A 24,215-nucleotide genomic window follows, 5' to 3' on the forward strand; every position below is an offset into this window, starting at 1 on the left:
AGCCTGATCATTATCCATTGCTATGTGTCTTCAACTGTTCTTTTCTTACTTTGGGTTCGATCCCCACTTTTTGTTTACTCCTTAACACCCCATCCCATCCCACAATCCCTTATCTTCACCAAAAATCTAGTTGATGAAACCATCTTTTTCAAGTGACGACCTCACACATCGATATTATGATTATCATCAAATGAGTGAATGGAGAAACAAAAACAGAACTTGCCGAAAAAGCTCAGCAGGTCTGGCATCAGTTCAGAGGAAGGGTCACTCAACCTGAAACGTGAACATCCGATTTCTTGTCACAGACGCTGCCAGACCTGCTGAGCTTTTTCAGCAAGTTCTGTTTTTGTTTCTGAATTCACTCATTTGATGATAATCATAATATTGATGTGTGAGGTCGTCACTTGAAAAAGATGATTTCATCAACTAGATTTTTGGTGAATTGACTGGTCTTCATACCCAATTTTCTGGCAGCTTCTATTTTGGAATGTAGCTTAGATTCACAGCAGTTACAGTAAAGAAAAGCATAACCTCCTCATTTCCCCTACTCTGATTGTGTTAATTTTCACTCACACATACAGGATAACCACCAATGAGGCCAGTTCTTTACGTGTGGATCTCAGTGTTGACTGCAATTTCCATGCTATTAGTTACCACAACTTGAGAAATTCCCCCGTGGTTGAAGTCAGCAATTCTAAAACTGACAACCTTTCAGAGGAGTAAAGCCTATTTCAGTCAGAGATTTCCAGACCTTGTTGGTGTGGCATGGAAGAATTTCATATTGGGTATTCAGAAACTGTCTTCGGTGTCTCAGACACTCAAAGCTTGATAATTGCATAAATAAAAAGTCAGAGCGTGAATTAAGGAGAGAAACAACAAAAATGTTGCACAAAAGAAACCTGCTGAGTCCCTACAGTCAATGCTTTCCAAAGAAACACTGATTCCTTTTTCAGAACCTCCTGCTTTCTCTTGCCATGTTGATTTGCAACCCAAGTGACCGATTTGGCACACATGTCACACACTCCTTTGCTTTATCTTGGTCTCAGATTGAGGCCGTGTGCACGATTCTGTCCAATAGATGGGGCTGTGCTGCTCCCCTGTTACTTATTGCAGAGGTTCAGGAGAAAGAGCAGCTTCCGTGGACCATCTCTGTGAGTACACCCCGTGAAAACAAAAGATTAGAAAATGACTTGGGAGGACTGGATAATAGCTTTGCTGTGTTGTGTCAGCTGACTGAGTGGTGCCATATTTGCATTCAGATAATTGTGGTTTCAAGTCCCCTACTTAAACTTTTCTCAGATAATCAAGGTTGGCACTTCAGTGAAGTACTGCAGTGTTAAAGACACCATTTCTTTAAACAAGATCTTTAATGGGGACCCATCTGTCTGTTCAAGAGGATGTCAGAGATCCCTTGACACTATTTGATAAGGAGCTGGAGGCTTAGTTGATACTGTGACCAATATTTATTTACATCCTATCAGAGAGACTATTAGCTATCCAGTGTTTGTAAATTATACTTCTCCTGTAGGGACTGTTCAGTTTGCAGTTTGTGGTGTCAATGGTAGTCGTGATGTGGAGGTGCTGGTGTTAGTGGGCAATGTCAAAAATCACATGACACCAGGTTAGGGTCATAAAGATTCATTTAAAATCACAAGCTTTCAGAGCGTTGTCTCTTTGTCAGATGCAGTCCACTTCACCTGATGAAAGGGCAGTGCTCTGAAAACTTGGGGTTTCAAATAAACCTGTTGGACTATAACCTGGTGTTGTGTGACTTCTGACTTTGTTCAGCTCTGGTTTTGTTTTTCCAATAATGGCTGATGTTAATATGCACAGATGTCTATCGCAAAGCATATTATGTGAAGTAAATAGAAACATCACAGCCATCAACACAAATAGTGAGTTGTACTTTCAGTGCCTCTATGAACTATTTTTAAGATGGTTTATGAGGTTTATGTTAAATGTCAGTTAATATTATTAAGTGCTGATTTAATGTCAACAAGTTAATGGTGAATTAAAATAAATAAACTAAAAATTGCCATCAAAGGAAATTTGAAATCTAGAATGCAGAAAAGAAAATACACATACATGCCACACAGCACAATATACCATGACGTTTATAGTGCAAAGTGCATCACTTCATGCAAAGTACTCCATAACATGAAGTACAATGCTATTTAATATACTCAGTATGGTGAAAAAGTACAACTGTTGTAGATATCAAATACACAGCAGGATAACAGACTGGAGGCCTGTGACCAGTAGTGTGGCACAAGGATAAGTGCAGGGTTCACTGCTTTTTGTCATTTATATAAATGATTTGAATATGAATATATCAGGTATGGTCAGTAAATTTGCAGATGGCATCAAAATTGGTGATGGTGAGAGTGAAAAAGGTTATCTCCAAGTACAATGGGATCTTGATTAGGTGGGCCAATGGGCTGAGGAGTGGCAATGGAGTTCAATTTAGGTAAATGCAAGGTGTTACATTATGGTAAGGCAAACCAGGGCAGGACTTAAACTCTTAATGGTAGAGCCCTGGGGAGTGTGGCTGAACAAAGAGATCAAGAGGTGCAGGTGCATAGTTCATTGAAAGTACAATTCACTATTTGTTGGTGGACAGGTAGACAGGGTGGTGAAGAAGGCATTTAGCTTGCTTGCCTTTATTAGTCAGTGCATTGAGTAAAGGAGTTGGGAGATCATGTTGCAGCTATATAGGACATTGGTGAGGCCACTTTTGGAATACTGTGTACATTTCTGGTGTCCATGCTGTAGGAAAGATGTTGTTAAACTTGAATTGGAGATGCCGGTGTTGGACTGGGGTGCACAAAGTTAAAAATCACACAATACTAGGTTATAGTCCAACAGGTTTAATTGGGAGCACACTAGACTTCGGAGCAACGCTCCTTCATCAGGTGATTGTGGAGGACTCAATCCTAAAACACAGAATTTACAGCAAAAATTTACAGTGTGGTGTAACTGGAATTATACATAGTGAAATTACATTTTTCAATGTATAATTTCAGTTACATCACACTGTAAATTTTGCTATAAATTAGGATTGAGTCCTCCACTATCACCTGATGAAGAAGCGATGCTCCGAAAGCTAGTGTGCTCCCAATTAAACATGTTGGACTATAACCTGGTGTTGTGTGATTTTTAACATTAAACATGAAAGCTCTCCGAAAAGACTTACAAGGGTGTTGTTTGGTATGGAGCTTGAGGGACAGGCTGAATTGGCTGGGTTTTTTTTCCCTGAAGGCTGATGGGTGACCTTACAGAAGTTTAGAAAATGATGAGAGCCATGGATAGGGTGAATAGTCAAGGGTACAGGAGTCCAAAACCAGAAGTCATAGATATAAAATGAGAGGGGTTCAATTTAAAAGGGACCTGATGAGCAATTATTTCATGCAGAGAATAGTATGTGCATGGAATGAGCTGCCAGAGGAAGTGGTGGTGGTAGCTACAATTACAACATTCAAAAGGCTGGATGGGGATATGAATAGGAAGGGGATATGAATAGGAAGGGTTTAAAGGGGTCTGGGCCAAATGCTGGCAGATGGGACTAGATTAGTTTAGGATATCTGGTCGGCATAGACTGGTTGTACCAAGGGTTTCTTTCTGTGCTGTATAACTCAATGACTATAATTACCGGTTATAAATATAATGGCACCTAATGTACCCAGAACATCTGACATATACATAAGTTGGGCAGTTCCCTGTTATGCCTTTCTATAAATCAAAGTCAGCTTTATTTATGTAGTGAAAAATCAATTGAGCTTCTGCAAGAACAGTTATTGATATTTTACATTTTATCACAGATACTTTTAGAGAAGAATACTCATCATAAACTAAAGAGTGTGACATAGATTTGTGTGGTACATACTGGTGTTTCCTTATGAAAAATGTTCTGTGGAGTCTGAAATTATACCATGCAATTACAGTAACCAACACACTAATTTATCCATGTGCTGATTTCCTCTCCATTTTTGTAAGTCATTTTGGTGAACTCATGAAGCTTTGTAAGAATAATGAGCGGAGGAATGCTTTGGAAATGGATCCATTCATTTAATTATTCAAGATCATTTCAATCCTTCAATATCTGGGCTACAGCCAAAGAAAAGGTTCTTTCCTTAAACCCTTAATGTTAACAACGACAACTTATATTTACAGAACATCTTTAACATAAAAGGTTTCAAGGTCCTTCACAAAAGCATTATAAAGAAACGTTAGGTACCAAACCATAAAAGATTAGAATAGGCCTGCTCACTAAAAGTTTGGTCTAAGAGGTAGGGAGGTATTAAAGATTTTCTTAAAGAAACGCTAGGAAGATTTAAGGAGGGAATTCCACAGCATGCGCAGCTGAAGACAGCTGCCAATGGTGGAGCGACTACGTTTGGGGGTATTCAGGAGATCAGAATTATTTTGTGAGGTTGGAGGAGATTACAGTGACAGAGAAGGTTGAGACCATTATGGGATCTGAAAATCAAGATGTGAATTTTAAATCAATTGACTGAAAGGCAATAGAGTGAGTGAAATGGGATTAGGTGCGATTGAGGGCACGTAGCCAAGTTTTGGATTACTTGAGGTTCACAGAAGGTAGAACTGGCCAGGAATGTGTTGGAATAGTCAATAAAGGTCACAATGCACTGGATGGGGGTTTCAGCAAAATTGAGCTGAGGCAAGATTGAAGATAGGCAATGTTCTGTTGGTGCAAAAATATGACCTTGGTGATGACATGGATATTGTGGGTTTGAAACTCATCTCAGGGTCGATGCCACGGTTGCAAATAGTTTGGTTCAGTCTACCAAAGAGAGGGATGGAGCTGTTTGTTGAGAAATAAGAGTTTACCGCACGTACCAAGTCACTCAGACACCTTAAACACCTCCAAAAACAAATTAGCTGAAACAAAATTAGCCAATGCAGGAAATGATCGTTGCTTGGATTTAAGTTCCTGTTCTATTCTGTTCAGTCTTAGAACATAGAACATAGAACATTACAGTGCAGTACCGGCCCTGTGGCCCTCAACGTTGCACCGACCTGTGAAACCAATCTGAAGCCCATCTATCCTGCACTATTCCATTCTCATCCATAGGTAAAAACAAGGACTGCAGATGCTGGAAACCAGAGTCTAGATTAAAGTGGTGCTGGAAAAGCACAGTAAGTCAGGTAGCATCCAAGGAGCCCATTCTCATCCATATGTCTATCCAATGACCATTTAAATGCCCTTAAAATTGGCAAGTCTACTACTGTTGCAGGCAGTGCGTTCCGTGTCCCTACTACTCTCTGAGTAAAGAAACTACCTCTGATATCTGTCCTATATCTATCAACCCTCAATTTAAACTATGTCCCCTTGCGCTAGCCACCGCCATCCTCGGAAAAATGCTCTCAATGTCCAACCTATCTAACCCTCTGATTACCTTACTTGTCTCAATTAAGTCACCTCTCAACCATCTCCTCTCTAACAAAAACAGCCTGAAGTCCCTCAGCCTTTCCTCAGAAGACCTTCCCTCCATACCAGGCAACATCCCTGTAAACCTCCTCTGAATCCTCTCCAAAGCTTCCAAATCCTTCCCATAATGCCATGACCACCACTGTACACAATACTCCAAGTGTGGCCTCACCAAAGTTTTGTACAGTTTCAGCATGATCTTTTGGCTCCGAAACTCAATCCCTCTACCAATAAAAGCTAACACACCGTATGCCTTCTTAACAACCCTATCAACCAGGGTGGCAACTTTCAAGGATCTATGTACATGAAAACCAAGGTTTCTCTGCTTATCGACACTACCAAGAATCTTACCATTAGCCCAGTATTCTTTATTCCTGTTGCTCCTTCCAAAGTGAATCATCTCACACCTTTCCACATTAAACTCCATTTGCCACCTCTCAGCTCAACTCAGCAGCTTATCTATGTCCCTCTGTAACCTGAAACATCCTTCAGTGTTATCCACAACTCCACTGACCTTAGTGTCATCTGCAAATTTACTAAACCACTCTTCTATGCCCTCATCTAGATCATTTATAAAAATGACATGGCCTCAAAACAGATCCTTGTAGTATACCACTAGTAACTGAACTCTAGGATGAACATCAACCACCACCCTCTGTCTTCTTTCAGCTAGCCAACTTCTGATCCAAGCTGCTAAGTCACCCTCAATCCTATGCCTCTGTATTTTGTGCAATAGCCTCCCATGGGGAACCGTAACAAATGCCTGACTGAAATCTGTATACAATGCATCAACTCTTTACCCTCATCCACTTGTTTGGTCACCATCTCAAAGAACTCAATAAGGTTTGTGAGGCATGACTTAGCCTTCACAAAACCATGTTGACTATCCCTAATCAACTTATTCCTTTCTGGATGATTGTAAATCCAATCTGTTATAACATTTTCCAAAACTTTACCCACAACTGAAGTAAGGCTCACTGATCTATAATTATCAGAGTGGTCTCTTCTCCATTTCTTGAACAAAGGCATTTGCTATCCTCCAGTCTTCTGGCATTATTCCTGTAGACAATGATGACATAAAGATCAAAACGAAAGGCTCTGCAACCTCCTCTCTGGCTGTCCATAAGACCATAAGACCATAAGACATAGGAGTGGAAGTAAGGCCATTCGGCCCATCGAGCCCACTCCGCTATTCAATCATGGCTGATGGGCATTTCAATTCCACTTACCCGCATTCTCCCCGTAGCCCTTAATTCCTTTAATTCCTTGAGACAACAAGAATCTATCAATCTGTCCAAAGAATCCTAGGATAAATTGCATCCGGCCCTGGGGATTTATCTATTTTCACACTTGCCAGAATTGCTAACACCTCCTCCTTGCGAACGTCGATCCCATCTACTCCAGTAGCCTGTATCTCGACAACATTGTCTTTTTCCAGTGTGAATACTGACAAAGAATATTCATTTAGCACTTCCCCTATCTCCTTGGACTCCATGCACAATTTCCCACTGCTATCCTTGATTGGCCCTAATCTTATTCTAGTCATTCTTTTATTTCTGATATACTGAGAAAGCTTTGGGTTTTCCTTGATCCTACTTGCCAACAACTTCTCATGTCCCCTCCTGGCTCTTCTTAGCTCCCTCTTTAGGTCTTTCCTGGTTAACCTTTAACTATCGAGTACCCTAACTGAGTCTTCACGACTCATCCTAACATAAGCCTTCTCCTTCCGCTTGACAAGAAATTCAACGTTAGTAAACCAAAGCTCCATTGCTCGACCACTTCCTCATTGCCTGACAGGAACATATTTAACAAGGACACACAGTAGCTGTTCCTTGAATAAGCTCCACATTTTAATTTTGGCAATCACACTAATAGCCCTTTCAAAATATATTTATTGCAAAGGCAAAGTGTATTAAAAGCTTAAAGTAATATCATTACAAGGCTACAAAGAACTGTTGATCACACTGCATGCATGTATCCATGTTTATGACAAGGATGTATACCTGTATTTCATCTCTTCATAAACTCATTGCTCCAGCAGTTTCTCCAAAGTACTTGATCAAGTACAGTTCTGAGTGGTTTAATTTGTTTTACGAGACCAATGAAGGGAGGTATGAGGTGAAAGGGTGACCACTGAATAGCTTTTGCTGGAATCTGTGTTTGATTGCTCCATTGAAAACCTAAAAAAGACTCTTGCCTTTGTTCTGTTTGAGAATCTATTGATTGCGAAGGAGAAGAGTGTTTCAAATGAATCAGAGCAGGTTAATTACTAGTAAAATACCACACTTGCAGTGGAGGATCCAATTTGAAGATCCCCAAACTGCTCCAATTCTTAACTTTCTGCTGCTGATTCTGAACAAAATCCAGGTTGGGCTTTCTGTCTGATATTTAATAAAGTGTTAAATGATCTTGCTTGATTAATCGAGGGGTCTTTCTAAGGCATGAGGAATTCAGTTCAAGTATGGACAAATGGGACAGTCATTATCAAACATAACTCAGCAAAATGTCCCTCTTTTTAAGATAGGCCTTTGATCAATCTCGAAAATAATTTCCTTACTTCCTGAAGATCAGTGTACATAAAGTAAGAGTTTTGGGCAGGATGAGAGAAGGCATTAGATCCATCTTAAGAATAGAGTCAGATGGGACTAGCAATGAATGTAAAGGCAGGATTACAATGCATGTATGTAAATGTACAAACTGTGGTGAATAAGATTGGTGAGTTACAAGCATAAAAAGCCATGCAGAAATATAATGTTGGGACAATAATGGAAAGAAGGCTTATAAATGGCAAAACTGGGTACTTAATAAAGAATATGAAGTATTCAAACAAGTTAGAAGTTACATGACTAGGCTATAGTTCAACAGGTTTTTTTTGAAACCACAAGCTTTAATTTCACTTGATGAAGGAACAGTGCTCCAAAAGCTGGTGATTTCAAATAGACCTGTTGGATTATAACCTAGTGTTGTGGGATTTTTGACTTTGTCCACCCCAGTCCAACATCAGCACCTCCACGTCAAAAAAACTACAAGAGCTGAAATGAAGATGGGGTGGCGGGACTTATTAAGGAAGACCACGTGACGTCAGAAAGAAAGGAAGCAAGGACGGAGTACATTTGGTCAGAGTTAGGATGAAAATGGAGGATCCAAATGGTAAGGGAAAGAAGGCGATACAGATTTAAAATGGAAATCAGGGAGGTGAAAGTGGTATGGAATGGTGTTTTTGAGAATTGTGATTGCCGAAAGATTGATTGGGATAATGTTGGCTTTTAGAGTAAGGAGCCTGTGTGGGAAGGAGGATGGATTTCTGAAATTTGCCCAGGAGAACCATATCAATCAATATGTTCTCAGCCCGTCTTGAATCACAGAATCCTGACAGTGTGGAAACAGGCCATTCAGCCCAACAAGTCCACACTGACCCTCCGAAGAACATCTCGCCCAGACTCACTCTTTTGCCCTATCCTAGTAACCCTGCCTTTCTCAAGACTAATCCACTTAACCTATATGTCCCTGGACACTATGGGGAATTTAGCATGGCCAATCAATCTAATCTGCACATCTCTGGACTGTGGGAGGACACCAGAGCACCTGGAGAAAACCCATGCAGACAAAGGGAGAATGTGCAAACTCCACACAGTCACTTGAGGCTGAAGTTGAACCCAGGTTCCTTGCTCTGTGAGGCAGCAGTCCTAACCACTGAGCCACCACAGGCCATTTAGTTTAACAACCATAACAAAATAATCAGATAAAAATCAGCAGCTACTTGGAGAGGTTTGAATTAATCAAAGGCAGCTCATACTTGACGACTTAAAATATTTGATGAAATGACAGAGAAGGATGATGAAAGGAATGCTGTGGATGTTGTGTATATCTCTTTCAAGGAGGCATTTTACAAAGTACCACATAAGAGACTTGTTTGCAAAGTTAAACCCCATGAGACAAATGTGTTAATGTTCTACTGGATTATAAAAAGGGGACAGAATCATGGTAAACAGTTGCCTCTCATGCTAGAAGATTGGAAGCCTTGTTACTCCACAAGCCTCAGAGCTCGTATCGCTGCTGTACAGAAATGACTTGGATTTTAGAACACAGAACAGCAATTTCAAACTTTGCCAGTGTTACCAGATTGGGAGGAATGGAAAACAGTGAGGATAATATGAATCATCTGCAAAATGATATAGGCTATCAGCATGGATAGACAAGTGGCAGATAGAATTTTATATAGTAATACTTTTTGACCTAAAGGATAGACAGAGGCAACACAGATTTAATGCACAGTTGTAGGTAATGTGCAGGAGCAAAGGATCTGTGGGTACGTGGATATCAATCTTTGAAAGTAGCAGGACATATTGAGAGAATGGTTTCCAAAGCATATAGGAACTTGGGCTTCATAAATGGAGGCATCAATTACAAAAGCTGAGAGGATACGCTAAATCTTTTCCAAGCTCTGGTTCAGGCTCAGTAACAGTTGAACACCACATTTTAGGGAGGATGTGAGAGCTCCTGAGAGGATGCAGAAGAAATTTAACAAAATTGACTGATTAGGGATAGTCAGCATGGCTTTGTGTATAGGAAATCATGTCTCATGAACTTGATTAAATTTTTTTGAAGAAGTAACAAAGAGGATTGATGAGGGCAGAGCGGTAGATGTGATCTATATGGACTTCAGTAAGGCATTACACAAAGTTCCTCATGGGAGACTGGTTAGCAAGGTTAAATCTCATGGAATACAGGGAGAACTAGTCATTTGGATACAGAACTGGCTCGAAGGTAGAAGACAGAGGGTGGTGGTGAGGGTTGCTCTTCAGACAGGAGGCCTGTGACCAGTGGAGTGCCATAAGGATCAGTGCTTGGTCCACTGCTTTTCATCATTTATATAAATGATTTGGATGTGAAGATAGGAGATATAGTTAATAAGTTTGTACATGCCACCAAAATTGGATGTGTAGTGGACAGCAAAGAAGGTTACCTCAGAGTACAACAGGGTCTTAATCAGATGGACCAATGGGCTGAGGAGTGACAGATGGAGTTTAATTTAGATAAATGTGAGGTGCTGTATTTTGGAAAAGCAAATAGAGCAGGACTTATACACTGGTCCTGGAGAGTGTTGCTGAACAAAGAGACCTTGGAGTGCAGGTTCATAGTTCCCTGAAAATAGAGTCGCAGGTAGATAGGATAGTGAAGAAGGCATTTGGTATGCTTTCCTTAATTGGTCAGAGCATTGAGTATAGGAGTTGGGAAGTCATATTGCAGCTGTACAGGATATTGGTTCGGCCACTTTTGGAATATGTATGCAATTCTGGTCTCCTTCCTATTGGAAGGATGTTGTGGAACTTGAAAGGGTTCAGAAAACAATTTACAAGGAAGTTGCCAGGATTGGAGGGTTTGAGTTACAGGGAGAGGCTAGTTATGCTGTGGCTGTTTTACCTGGAGTATCGGAGGCTGAGGGGTGACCTTATAGAGGTTTGTAAAATCATGATGGGCGTTGATAGGATAAATAGACAAGGTTTTTTTTCCCTGGGGTGGGTGAGTCCAGAACTAGAGGGCACAGGTTTACAGTGAGAGGGGAAAGATATAAAAGAGACCTAAGGGGCAACGTTTTCACACAGAAGGTGGTACGTGTATGGAATGAGCTGCCAGAGGAAGTGGTAGAAGCTGGTACAATTATAACATTCAAAAGACATTTGGATGGGTATATGAATAGGAAGGGTACAGAGGGATATGGGCCAAGTGCTGACAAATGGGATGAGATTAGGTTAGGATACCTGGTCAGCATAGATGAGTTGGACCGAAGGATTTGTTTCCTTGCTGTACACCTCTATGACTCTAAAATGGCACTAACGATGGAGGAGTTTTAAGTAGAAAGTTAGGTTAGAGAAGCTGGGATTATTTTCCTTCGCCAAAAGGAATATGAAGGGAAGATTTGATAAATGTTTACAAGATTATGAAAGGTTTAGATAACTTGAAGAGAGGCTGTCCCATTTAGCTGATAGTAGAATGACTGGATATTCAGGTTTTCAGCAAAAAAAAAGCAGGCGTAAACACTATGAGCTCATTTGATATAATGATATCATTTGATATAATGATAATGTTACATCGCATAACTAAGGAGACACATTGAGTTAGTGTAGATCAATGTCTATATGTAGTGTTACTCTGTATATAAAGGTTGCGATAAAATGTCCCTTGGCTACTGCAGAATCATTTAAGAGAAATAGGATTCTTCCCATGACACCAGCCTGAATACAGAACATAGTTGCAGCAAGATGGCAACACATGAAGCTTTTCAGAAGAAACCAAAAGCAGCCAGAACTAAAAGAAAGGCTATTGCTGTGGAAATCCACAGTAAAAATAAAATTTGTATAATTGGAGGAAAGAACAGTAAAGGTCTTTAAATGACTAGCATCAGCCATTGCATTCTGGGACTGGGAGAGGGTCTCAAATTAGCAGCAGAGTTTCGAGCAGGCAAGATAATGGAACCACCTCTACCACCATCACAGCCATTGCCAAAAGGAGGCTTGCAGCTGGCGCACATGTGGGATAACTGGAGAAAACACTTTACCAGGTATCCAATAGCCTCAGGGTTGCAGTAAGAAAACCAGGACAATTGGGTCAGTTGTCTCGTGGCCAGATCATGGGTGGCTGAAAGCTGGGGCAGCACGGTGGCTCAGTGGCTAACACTGCTGCCTCACAGCACCAGAGTCCCAGGTTCAATTCCAGCCTCGGGTGACTGTCTGTGTGGAGTTTGCACATTCTCCCCATGTCTGTGTGGACTTCCTCCAGGTGCTCTGGTTTCCTCCCACAGTCCAAAAATGTTCAGGTTAGGTGAATTGGCCATGCTAAATTGCCCAAAGTGTTGGGGACGTTAGTCAGGGGGAAATGGGTCTGGGTGGGTTGCTCTTTGGAGGGTCGGTATGGACTTGTTGGGCTGAAGGGCCTGTTTCCACACTGTAGGTAATCTAACCTCCTCACAATGAATTCCTGAAAGTCATCAACGCATGTGTTAGTGGCTGAAAAGATTCAGTCAGCGTATGACTTAGATTTAATAAACAGAGACGGACACCACAGGAGTCTATTGATTCCTTCATGAGTGATCTTCCTGGATTACCAGCAATTGTGCACACTGAGATATCAGGTAGACATTAATGTGCAACTGCACAGTTGACATGATAGGGGCATTGTCAGGTTTTTAACAGTCCAAGAAGAGCTTAATACTGATACAGTTTGAGAGACAATCTGAGGTCTGGCAGCTAAACCAGGGTATAGTGCAGGGCGATACTGAAACAAGTTAGTACAGTAAGTAGCCCCATGAGCAGAAAGCATGTCTAAAAACTACCAAATGTACTGACAGCATGCCAACCACCATTTTCAAATGCTTCAGATACAGCAGAACAAGGCACATAAGAGAGAAGCTTGCCCAGCAGGTGGAGCTGAATGCTAAATTCATACCAACACGGTCATTTCAAGAAATGCTACACTCGAGTCGTGCAAGTGAAGAAAATAAACAGTGAACAAATTTACAATGTAATTACATCCAAGAAGTTGGAGAGTCAAATAAGTTAGACATCCTGAGAAAAAATCAATAATCCAGGCAGTAAATGCTGGTTGTTAAATCTTACCAAGTTTAAGTAAGTCACTGGTACAGGCATTAGTATTTTGTGTGACAAATTAAGACGGCTAAAGTAGATCAAATGGTAATCCTTTTCACTCAAGTGAGTAGGGACAAAGTTGAAATTCAAAGATCACATCATGGCAAGTTAACCATGTAAAGTTAGAGTAATAACTGATGTATTTTATATCTCTAATACATTTCACTTCTTTGTAGGCTAGCATGCTTAAAATTGAAGTTGATCATTAAAACAGATGAAGTTGCTCTAAAAAGTAAGCTGTACAGAATCTAGAGAAGAACTTCCTAAGTAATATTCAGTCATGGGAAAGTGATCAAAAGGTATATACCACATGACGTTCTAGCCAATCACACTATCAATTTGTCTTTTCACTCTAAGGAAGTGAAGGCAAAAATACAGCAACAAGAGGCAGTTTCAGCAACCACGATCCAATTGAGAGTTGTAGAGGGATCACATGGAAGAGCTAGTTTTATATGTATATCAATATGTAGTGTTATAATGCAAATAAAACTTTTGTTAAAATGTAATGGATTATTGCAGAATTATCAGAGGCAAACAACAGGCCCCTGCCCCTGCCCCACCCAAACATAAGGAACAAAACAGAAACAATCCATGATTTTCAAAAGGTTGAAAGACAATAAAATTATGGGGATTGAGCAGAGAATGGACCTGACTGGATTTTTTCATGGCAAGTGGAATTGGACTTAATGGGCCGATTCATGGGTTAAATGTACAATGGCATTGACTTTCTCACATTTCAGATGAAGGTCTTTTTGGATCTGCTTGCAGTCTAAGCCCTGAGGTAACTGTTTGCACAATGCCTGGGCTGGTGTTCCGTCCAAGTCTTGTGCTCCCCCTTTTTTTCTAGTCCCTTGGGCCATGTTGAATTGTTGAAAACTGTTGTGTGTCTTTAAGTTAGGCAGGAAAAAAGTGAGGACTGCAGATGCTGGAGATCAGAGTCGAAAGTGTGGCGCTGGAGAAGCACAGCAGGTCAGGCAGCATCCAAGGAGCAGGAGAATCGACGTTTCGGGCATAAGTCCTGCATTCCTGATGAACCATCGATTCTCCAGCTCCTCGGATGCTGCCTGACCTTTTAAGCTTGGCCGGCAGCTGGCCAACATTCAGTCTGGCTTTCAGCGCCTACATTATATCAACAGATAGAGGCTGCTGCTGTGTGGGTTTTTGAGTGTGCTCTACTTTTCTTTGGCTCTGTGTAACTTCACCAGAGAACAGTTCTGTGTGATGCCAGTTTGTGTGTTTTATCTACAGGGGATGCCACAGCAAGCCAATGTTGAATCTTCACTCAGTATATCTTGATAACAAGCTTCAGGGGTTTTGAAATGCAAGGAAATAATACGTATCGATTTAGTTTGAAGTCTATTGATGAAAATGCTGTTTCAGTAATAACTCTCCTGGGAATGATTGTACTCAGACCATTATCTGAAACTGGCAACAGTGCATCATGTCAAAGGGAGTTTTGGGATAATGAATACGCTGCTAAACAAACTCACTCTGCTTGCTTGTTAGATGCCTTGACTTCTTATCACCTCCATTATCCCTTCCTCCTCTCTGGATTTAATCCAAGCCCACCCCACACACTCTCTCTCACTTACACACACACACACACACACGTGCGCGTGTGCACATACACACACGGACACACACACATACGTGCACGTATGTGCACTGACACACGCACAGATGCACACACACGCACAGACATGCACATGCATAGACATGTGCGCGCGTACACACACACAAAACCAAAAACACTTCAAACAGAATCGGTTAAACCAATTCTCTTGATATGGAGCTTCCCATGAAATTCACCAGCTTTCCATCCTTAAAAAAAAGCTCAGCACCTCTTTATCCAAGCCCCATGTCCCTCCCTACCTCTTTTATGTGGGTAATGTTGGCCCTCATCTTCCCAGACCAGACACCCTGTTTCTGAAAGTGAACCACACAGCTGAATGATCATCAGTCTACATACAATAGGCCTGAATATCAGTGCAACATCGACCAGAGCCTCCACATAAATACCTCGCTAATGAGCTTCTATTCATTCAACCCAAATATATGCCATCAAATAGTTTTCAACTGTAACTACTTCACGGTCATCACCCCCCACCACCAATTCAGCTGTATCTTTGTACATGAAATATTAGCACAGTAACACAAACACATTCACAAGTTCAGGATTTGTCAAATGCTTTACAGTCTATAGACCACCTTTCATCGAATCCCTGTAGTGTGGAAGCAGACCATTCTGCCCAACAAGTCCACACTGACCCTCCACCCCACCCAGACCTACCGCTACCCTATGTCATAAACATGCATTTCCCATAGCTAACCCAACTAGCCTGTACTGCTCTGGACACTAGGGGCAATTTAGCTCAGCTAATCCGCCTGACCTGCACATCTTTGGATTGTGGGAGGAAACCAAAGCATCCTGAGGAAACCCACACAGACACAGGGAGGATGTGCAAACTCCACACAGACAGTTGTTCAAGACTGGAATTGAACCCAGGTTCCTGGTGCTATGAAGCAGTTTTACCCACTGAACCATCTTGCTGCCCCTTTTTGCACTGTGGGCGCAACCCAACAGCCAACCTGGAATAACAATGAGCTCATTTTCAACTAGTTATTTGGAGAATATTCCAATACAAAAGCTGTAATGAGGTCTGGAGCTAAGTGGTCCTGGTGGAATCCAAGCTGACCATTGGATTTGGAGAAATTAGCCCAATAAAGCTGAGACCACAGAAACCAGACTGGATGAAATTGACAAGCGGTTTATTACAAGTGATATCGCTGGAAGAGAAATTGACTAGGCTGACACTGACAGTCTGTACAGGGAGATCAAGGGTTCTCTTCTTCGAGCTGAAGATGAAGCCAGGTTTTATAAGAATCTTGTAAAATAAGGTTAATTAAAATGGGGCAAGATACAATGTATTTGGAAATTGAGTAATCTAGTTACAATGATGATAAATGAGAAACAGTTATGTGAAGAATGTCCTGATTGTCGATACAATGGAACATCCTGACAGTATCAATGAGCTTTGATGGGATCAGGAGATTTCAGTTCTTTTTGCAGGCTGGTGAGAATGTCTCTTTTGAAACAATAAGGTGTTTCCATTGTCCCTGTCCTGGGAGTGATGTCCTTGGTGGTGCCTCTCCGTCTGACCTTTCCTTTGTGTAGCTTTGGTATTGCTATGTTATGAGACTACCCTCAGAGGTTTGAGACAGCTGTGTTGACCAGGTATTGTTACTGCCTTTTGGGAAGTGTATATACCCTTGTCTGCGAGTGCTGTCTGGTTTCACTTGTCAGTCTGTTTGGTCACTGCTGAGGCGTTCTGGGTGTTTCTGGTATAGCTTGACCAAGTTTGCTTTCCTATGTTCTGTGTGGGCCTACTATGGGTAGGCAGGGAGCAGATCTTTTCCCACAGTTGGTGAACATGCATGAGTTGATAGCACAATTCTTAATCCCTTCCTTCACTTTGCTGATAATTAAGAGTAGACTTGATGGCATGGTAATTGGCTAGATTGAATTTGTCCTGTATTTCCTGAGCAAGACTGTTGAGTGATTTCCCATTATGGTTGGGTAATGCTGGTGTTGTAGTTGTGCCTGAACAGCTTGGCTAGGGACATAGCTAGCTCTGCAACACAATGTACTGACTCTATAGCATTGATGTTATCAGGACCATAGACTTTGCTCAGTCCATTGCATACTGGCATTTCCCACATAGTGAACAGAATTTGCTGAAAACTGGCATTTGTGAAGCAGGGAACCTCAGGAGGAAGCTGAGATGGATCAAGAAGTCTCAAGGTGATTGTGATTGCAATGAAAATGTTTGTGGAATCTTGTCCTTAAATTAATTGTTCAATGATCCACCGTCATTTTTGAAAGATGGCTCGAGCTTTTCGTTATGGGATTTTTCGGATTAGCCTTAGTAACACTGATTGAGAGAGAAATATTGGCCAGGACTCTGGTATAGCATCACTTGCTGCTTTTCCAATGGTACCAGGCCAAAATAAACTTTTAAGTTTACTTGAGAGGGCAATGAGGGTACAGTGAGTCAGAAAGACTAGCGATATTGCGGCCCTGCTTCAAACCAGCACTGAATGCAACAGGACAAAGATGTGTTTGACACCCAGTATCTTGATGTATTTATGAATTGACATAGTGCAAGCAGATTTGCAGGGTTCACAGATTTTTATTGAATTTCTGGCTGTGGTTGATGTATTCTGTGAATTAAGGCTATCTTATGTACACAGGTGAGGTGAACAGTCAATCCTTGCTGATACATCTAAAGATATTGTCCAAAGGACACTGCCTGCTTTGCCTCTGAGACACAGCCCACTGGCAGCCTTCACTTATCCACAGCACAGAGATTGCTGCAGTTCATACTGGGATAGATCTTCATGGACACATGCTGAACAATTATACTGGAGTGCAGTTCTGATGGTTCCACAGACAATGACAGCCTGTTGGCATTATACAAGAGCTCAGTCCCCCCCAATTCCTGTCCTCCTCTGACTTTTATATGTCAACATCTTCACTGCAGTGTCAGAACAAGGGCATAAACTTACTTTCCCTGCTCCCACACCCTATCCCCAGCCCAGCCTCGCTGAAGCGATTTTTAGCAACCCGATCGCATGAGATGAGCTAAGCTCGGAGGCCCTCCGGGGTACTGTATGTATCAGTGATGCACATTTACTGCCGAGCTTTGGTGAGAAAATGGTGATTGTTTTATTCCCATTTGTGTCTCTGTGTGTGTGTTTGTCTAACCTTTCATTGTCCTTGTTATTCCAGGCCTACAGAACGTTCTGCCTGTGCACCTACAGGAACGGTTTGTTGAAGCTGCTCTCAGTTACATCGCCTGTAACTCGGAGGGCAGCTTCATCTGCAAGAACCATGACTGCTGGTGCCAGTGTACACCCAAGTACCCAGAGTGTAACTGTCCTTACATGGATATCCAAGCCTTGGAGAAAAGCCTGCTGTGGGTAACAGACACCTGGACCAACTACAACAAAGAGTTTGAAGTGTCGGGTGAGCTGGAGTAATTCTTTCTCCTTCTAATGGTTTGCAATAGCATTTATATGAATGCACATTGAGGGCAGTGGAGGGGGCAATGTACAATATTTGACAATTAATTGTGAATGGAGAAATTAATTGTGCCTGCCTTCATCTTCATATTATGCCAAAGTGAATAGCATTGTACTTATTGCTGTCATTCATGAATTTCTCTCCAATCCTAATCCTGCGACTTGTCCGATACCAGAGGCCGCACTCTTTGAAAATACTCAGCAAGCATCATTCCCACTCCCATGTTGCTATGAGTCATGTCATTTTTTTTGGAAATGAGCCTTGAGCCAATTATTCATCCGGGTTGTGCAGTTTTATGGGTTAATCCAAATAGAACTGGGTAGAGATTTGAGTAAGGTTGAAAAATTTAAGTTGGATTTCAGTTGGTTTCCTTGGGTTTAAGTTGGTTTCCTTGGGTTGGTGACATTATTTCCTGCAGTGATGTCATTTCCTGTGGTGATGCCATTTCCTGTTCTTTTTCTCAGTGGTGGTAAATGGGATCCAAGTCAATGTGTTTCTTGATAGAGTTCCTGTTGGAATGCATGCTTCTAGGAATTCTCGTGCGTGTCTCTGTTTGGCTTGTCCTAGAATGGATGTGTTGTCCCAGTCGAAATGGTGTCCTTCCTCATCTGTATGTAAGGATACAAGTGAGAGTGGGTCATGTTTTTTTGTAGATAGTTGGTGTTCATGTATCCTGGTGGCTAGTTTTCTGCCTGTTTATCCAACATAGTGTTTGTTACAGTCCTTGCATGGTATTTTGCAAATGACATTAGTTTTGCTTGTTGTCTGTACAGGGTCTTTCAAGTTCATTAGCTGCTGTTTTAGTATGTTGGTAGGTTTGTGGGCTACCATGATATGAAGGGGTCTGAGTAGTCTGGCAGTCATTTTGAGATGCTTCTTAAAAGAGCATCTCATCATTGGAATATCTAACCGTGGGTTGTTGAATATCTGGAGGTTTATTTCGATGGCCTCCTGTCTCCAAACACTGCACTCATTCACATGACCCTTTATCTCTGGTCTAATACTTCTATACTTAATAAACAAAACTATTCAAAATGAATCAATGAAAAATAATTTGTTTTCATGTTATTGTATCACTTTCCTTTCAATCTATCTCAGGAGGTTTAAGTATTCAATGAAAGACATTCTGGGATAATCCTGGGTCATTGTCAAATCCTACTCAAGTGTGGAATCCAAACACTTACCATCCCTTGGTTTGTTTCAGAATAAAAATTATATTGTATTGTTTTAACTGTGACAATGCATCTGATGAGACTGTTTAACCTTTGAAAGAATTTGCCAAGTCCGATAATAAAATGGAGGTTGACCAATGTCAGTTTGGATACAGATATCTGAGATTAAGTTGTATGTCGAGATACAACTCTTAGTTCTGAAAGTCTGGCAAGAGCGATAAATCCATTCTCTGTGCAAGGCACCAAAGGTACTCAGAATGTACGCAAAAAAATGCATTGCTGTTTGATTTTGTAAAGAGCTTGGATGGTCACATTCTGTCCATCAGTAATTTTTAAGTAGGACAAGAGCAGTTTGCATCAATGTTGGGCGACAGTTGAGAGTGATGACTCTATATTGCTGGTAATGCAAACTGTCAGTTGATTCCATTTATCACCGAGATGGGGCTTTTATTGCTAAACACTTATGATAATTATTCAACACAATCTCAAAATCTGACATTGAATTTCTCTGATGTGGACATAGTTTTGAAGATTATTAAATGCCTCTAGCACCTGTTAGTGATGTAAGATCTCAGGAGACATAGACCACAAATTTGGACATGCCCCAAAACAGGAATGGAATTGCAATGCATGACTAACTGGGTGAGTGTCTTTTTCTCTTGAAAAATAAAGGTGGACTGGTGACCTAATTGATGTCATTGAAATTAAGAAACTATCGTGATGGGACATTTCCCTCTTGTAAGGAAAAGCATAAAAGGAGGCCATTAATGTAAGATAGAATTCAATAAAGAATTCAGAAGAAACCTTTTAATCCAAATTGTGGTGTGAGCGCGGAGATTTCCCACAATGGAAGCTGGGAGAGATGACTGAATGATTGAAGTGAATAAAGCAGGTGCATTTCAGGGGAGGCTAAACAAGTATAAGAAAGAAGATAGTAGATGGTTACAATGATGGATGATAAAAAAATGGGAGGAGGTTAAGTGCAGCATAAATACTGGTATGGCCTAGTTGGGCTGAATGGCCTGTTTCTGTGTTGTATTAGTATTTTTGACCAACCTGTTCAGAGATGCACCTCCAGAGCGGATGGGACTTGAGCCTTCTAGCTGAGAGGTAGAGATATTACCGCATTGCCGCAAGAGCCTACTTCTGTACCATATATGTCAAATTCCACATTACCTACACCTGCTACTTCTGATGCAGTCAGGACACAAAGTGATGTCCACTGAGGTTTAATGATGGCTACGTGAGCCAGTGCCAAAGCAACATTTGTCTGACTACAGGCTGCAGCAGGGTCTCAGGGTTTGTGTGACAGAAGCATCATTTTCAGCTAGTCAACACTGCTTAGAGCCAAATGGAAACAGAAAAGCGCTGGAACCTCTCAGCAAGTCTGGCAGCAGTCGCAGAGAGCAAACCAAAATCAACACTTCGAGTTGAATGAAACTCTTCTTCTGATGACACAGTGTTTTTTTTGCCGAAAAATCTTAACTCTTTTTCTCCCTCCACACATACTGCCAGTCATGTTGCTTTTTTCTGTTGTCATTTCAGGTGCCTGGCTTCCAGAGTTTATCCTTTACTACTTAAAGCCAGCCTGCACTTATTAATTAGGAGGTGTATTCCAACTGGAGTAGCTAGTGAAACTAGTTGTGGAAGAGAGAAATGAGAGTGCAAAATTAGAGCAGAGCAGAAAGTATTCTATACGGTTATTTGATGCTGTGTTGCATATTGATTGAGAGGAGAAGAGAGATGCTCTACTAATGCAAAGCCAGAAATCCCTCCTGACCAATTCTGAGAAGGCAGTAGAAGCAGCTGTCCAGGCACATGATGCTCAGTGTCCTGGGTCAAACAGTTAAGGTTAGTGAAGTTATCTTGAAATGCAAAATCCCACACCAACAACTTTGTGCTCCGCTCAAAGCACCACACTTCAATAACTTCCATCAGTCAGAGACCCACCGAAGATTCTCACCTCAACATCACACACCTCAACCTTCACACCCGCATTCCATAGCTTACACACATTGTTGGGTATTGGAAGATGACAATCATATTAACTAAAAAGTTTCCATTACTTTCACTGACATTCCTAACTCTCTTATGCAGGTCAAAGTGGCACATGACTACAGGCAGAAACAGCATGCTTTCATACTCATGGTCACCAGCTCAGAAAATGATCTGCACATCCTCTGAAGTATAGCTTAGAGATGGGATCTGCACATGCTGAGTAGGGAACAAGGGTAACATAGTGCTGGAAGAGGAGGATTGTGCATAGATAAAGGGTCAGTAATTGGCTGGATTAGACTTAAATTTTACTGTTCTCAAGTACAAAAGTTTAGGTGAATAGTGTATACTGTCACCTCACAAGGCACCATCTTCAGTAGAAGTGTCTAGGTACAGAATCTTAAGAACAAGATAGAAAGAAAGAACAAAGTTACACATTGCAGTAATTCTTAGTATTAAGTCGAAAAATAAGGAAATAAAGCTCAAAGTCAAATATTTCAGTCTTTTGAAAGTGCTTTCTAAGGAGAAACCTGAACAATTGAGATGGGAGGCTACAATATTGTAGGTGTACTGGAACAGCTCGGTTGGCATATGCTTGCTCTCGAGCGTAAGTCTTCACAGCACTGCTGGGATTTCATCAGGTCCATAGTATTTGCTGTTCCCAGTGCTTTCAGCATGAAGTGAATTAAACGGTTGAAGAGTAGCATCAATGATGATGGGTTCCACACGTTGTTGCCTGACTCAGCTAAGCTTGATCACAAGTGCTAGATGTTTGTGAGGAGCGCTTTATCGGGTTAAATGGGCAGAGTGTATATTGATGTCACTTCCAAGCAATCTGTCCAGTTGTTTAATGCAAGTGTGGGACTAGCTAGGCCTTTTCAGAGACTAGTTATGAATCAGTAACATTGTGATGGATCTGGAGGCACACATAGAACAGATCAGATAACGGCAGCAGGTTTATTTCCCATGGGAACATGAGAAAATAATTGTATTCCTTTTTTTTAATCAACATTCTATTAGCTTCATGATCATTGTGACGAAGACTGGTTTCTTTCATTAGGTTGCTTAATTAATTGAATTAAAGTTTCACCATTCATTCTGGTGGGACTTAAGCTTGTATCACCAGATATATTATCACTCAGATGTCTTTCTGTATCCAGTTGGTTTGGAATATGGAGCCTCAGTGACCTCTGTTATGCAAGAGTACATGATAAACTGGAAAATAGTTCAAATGTCACCTACCAGCCTGCAAAGATTTAGCCTCATAAATTTTTATTATCATAGACACTTTCTCGTCCATTGTTAATACAGTCCTGCTGTGAAGCAGGTTATGGATCAGACCAAACCCCCTCAAAATATTTGGAATATAGTCGACACCTTTTTTTTTTCCTTACATTCAAGGTAAATGTAAGATGCTGCATTCTAGATGCAATTTGATTGGTCACTTTACTGGTTTTAAACCAAATAAACTTTATTCATCCATTATAATTAAAATACAACAAAATAAAGAAGGAATTGGATTAACCTAACTCTGGGAAAAAGTAACAGAATAACAGATACAATGACTATTACAAATTAACTGTTGCAATATCGGAACATTCCATTACACACCCTGGGCAAAAGGCAAATTCAGAAAATAGATTGACATCTAAGTCTGGTAGCAGGTAGAGAAACCCCAGCTTTTGGCTGTGACTGAAGGGTGTGCAAAAAAATATTTTCTATTCCTTCAAGAACTCAACAGCAACCACTGCTGAATCCTAAACGTAAAATCCCTGGGCCTATAGTTGGGAACCTGATCACTCCCATTCAGACTGTTTCTATGTTCCAACTTTTAAAAAGACACCCAAGGCTTCACATAGAGTCATGTAGAGATGTACAGCTTGGAAACAGACCCTTCAGTCCAGTTCGTCCATGATATCCCAACCCAATCTACTCCCACCTGCCAGCACCCAGCCCATATCCCTCCAAACCTTTCCTATTCATATACCCATGCAGATGCGTTTTAAATGTTGCAATTGTACCAGCCTCCACCACTTCCTCTGGCAGCTCATTCCATACATGTACCACCCTCTGCATGAAAAGGTTGCCCCTTAGGTCTCTTTTATATCTTTCTCCTCTCAACCTAAACCTATGTCCTCTAGTTCTGGTCTCCACCACCCAGGGAAGAGGCTTTGTCTATTTACCCTATTCATACCCCTCATAATTTTGTAAACCCCTATAAGGTCATCCTTTTGTCTCTGATGCTCCAGGGAAAACAGTCCCAGCCTGTTCAGCCTCTCCCCATTGCTCAAATCCTCCAACCCTGGCAACATCCTTGTAAATCTTTTCTGTAAACCCTTTCAAGTTTCACAACATCCTTCCAATAGGAAGGAGACCAGAATTGCATGCAATATTCCAACTTTGGCCGAATCAATGTCCTGTACAGCTGCAACATGACCTCCCAACTCCTGTACTCAATACTCTGACCAATAAAGAAAGCATACCAAATGCCTTCTTCACTATCCTATCTACCTGCGACTCCACTTTTAAGGAGCTATGAACTTGCACTCCCAGGTCACTTTGTTCAGCAACACTCCCCAGGATCTTAGCATTAACTGTATAAGTCTTGCTAACATTTGCTTTTCTAAAATGCAGCACCTCGCATTTATCTATATTAAACGCCAGCTGTCACTTCTCAGCCCTTTGGCCTATCTGATCAAGAGCCGTTGTAGTCTGAGGTAACCTTCTTCATTGTCCACTACACCTCAAATTTTGGTGTCATCTGCAAACTTATTAACTGGACCTCTTCTGCTCTCATTGAAACCATTTATATAAATGAGGAAAAGTAGTGAACTCAACACTGATCCTTGTGGCACTCCACTGATCACAGG

At 41.2% G+C, this 24,215-nt stretch overlaps 1 protein-coding gene across 6 annotated transcripts in view; it reads left to right on the forward strand.

Annotated features, from left to right (window-relative positions):
* Positions 1 to 24,215, forward strand: part of LOC140479628 (BMP/retinoic acid-inducible neural-specific protein 3-like) — a 186,390-nt gene that overhangs the window by 117,830 nt on the left and 44,345 nt on the right. For all 6 annotated transcript variants that reach the window (XM_072573515.1, XM_072573511.1, XM_072573512.1 and 3 more), the window contains one exon: positions 17,885 to 18,121. In XM_072573515.1, coding sequence (XP_072429616.1) covers positions 17,885 to 18,121 — 237 coding nt within the window. The remainder of the gene's footprint in view (positions 1 to 17,884; positions 18,122 to 24,215) is intronic.

This window comes from Chiloscyllium punctatum, chromosome 7, assembly GCF_047496795.1.
Source record: "Chiloscyllium punctatum isolate Juve2018m chromosome 7, sChiPun1.3, whole genome shotgun sequence".
NCBI classification, from domain to species: domain Eukaryota; kingdom Metazoa; phylum Chordata; class Chondrichthyes; order Orectolobiformes; family Hemiscylliidae; genus Chiloscyllium; species Chiloscyllium punctatum.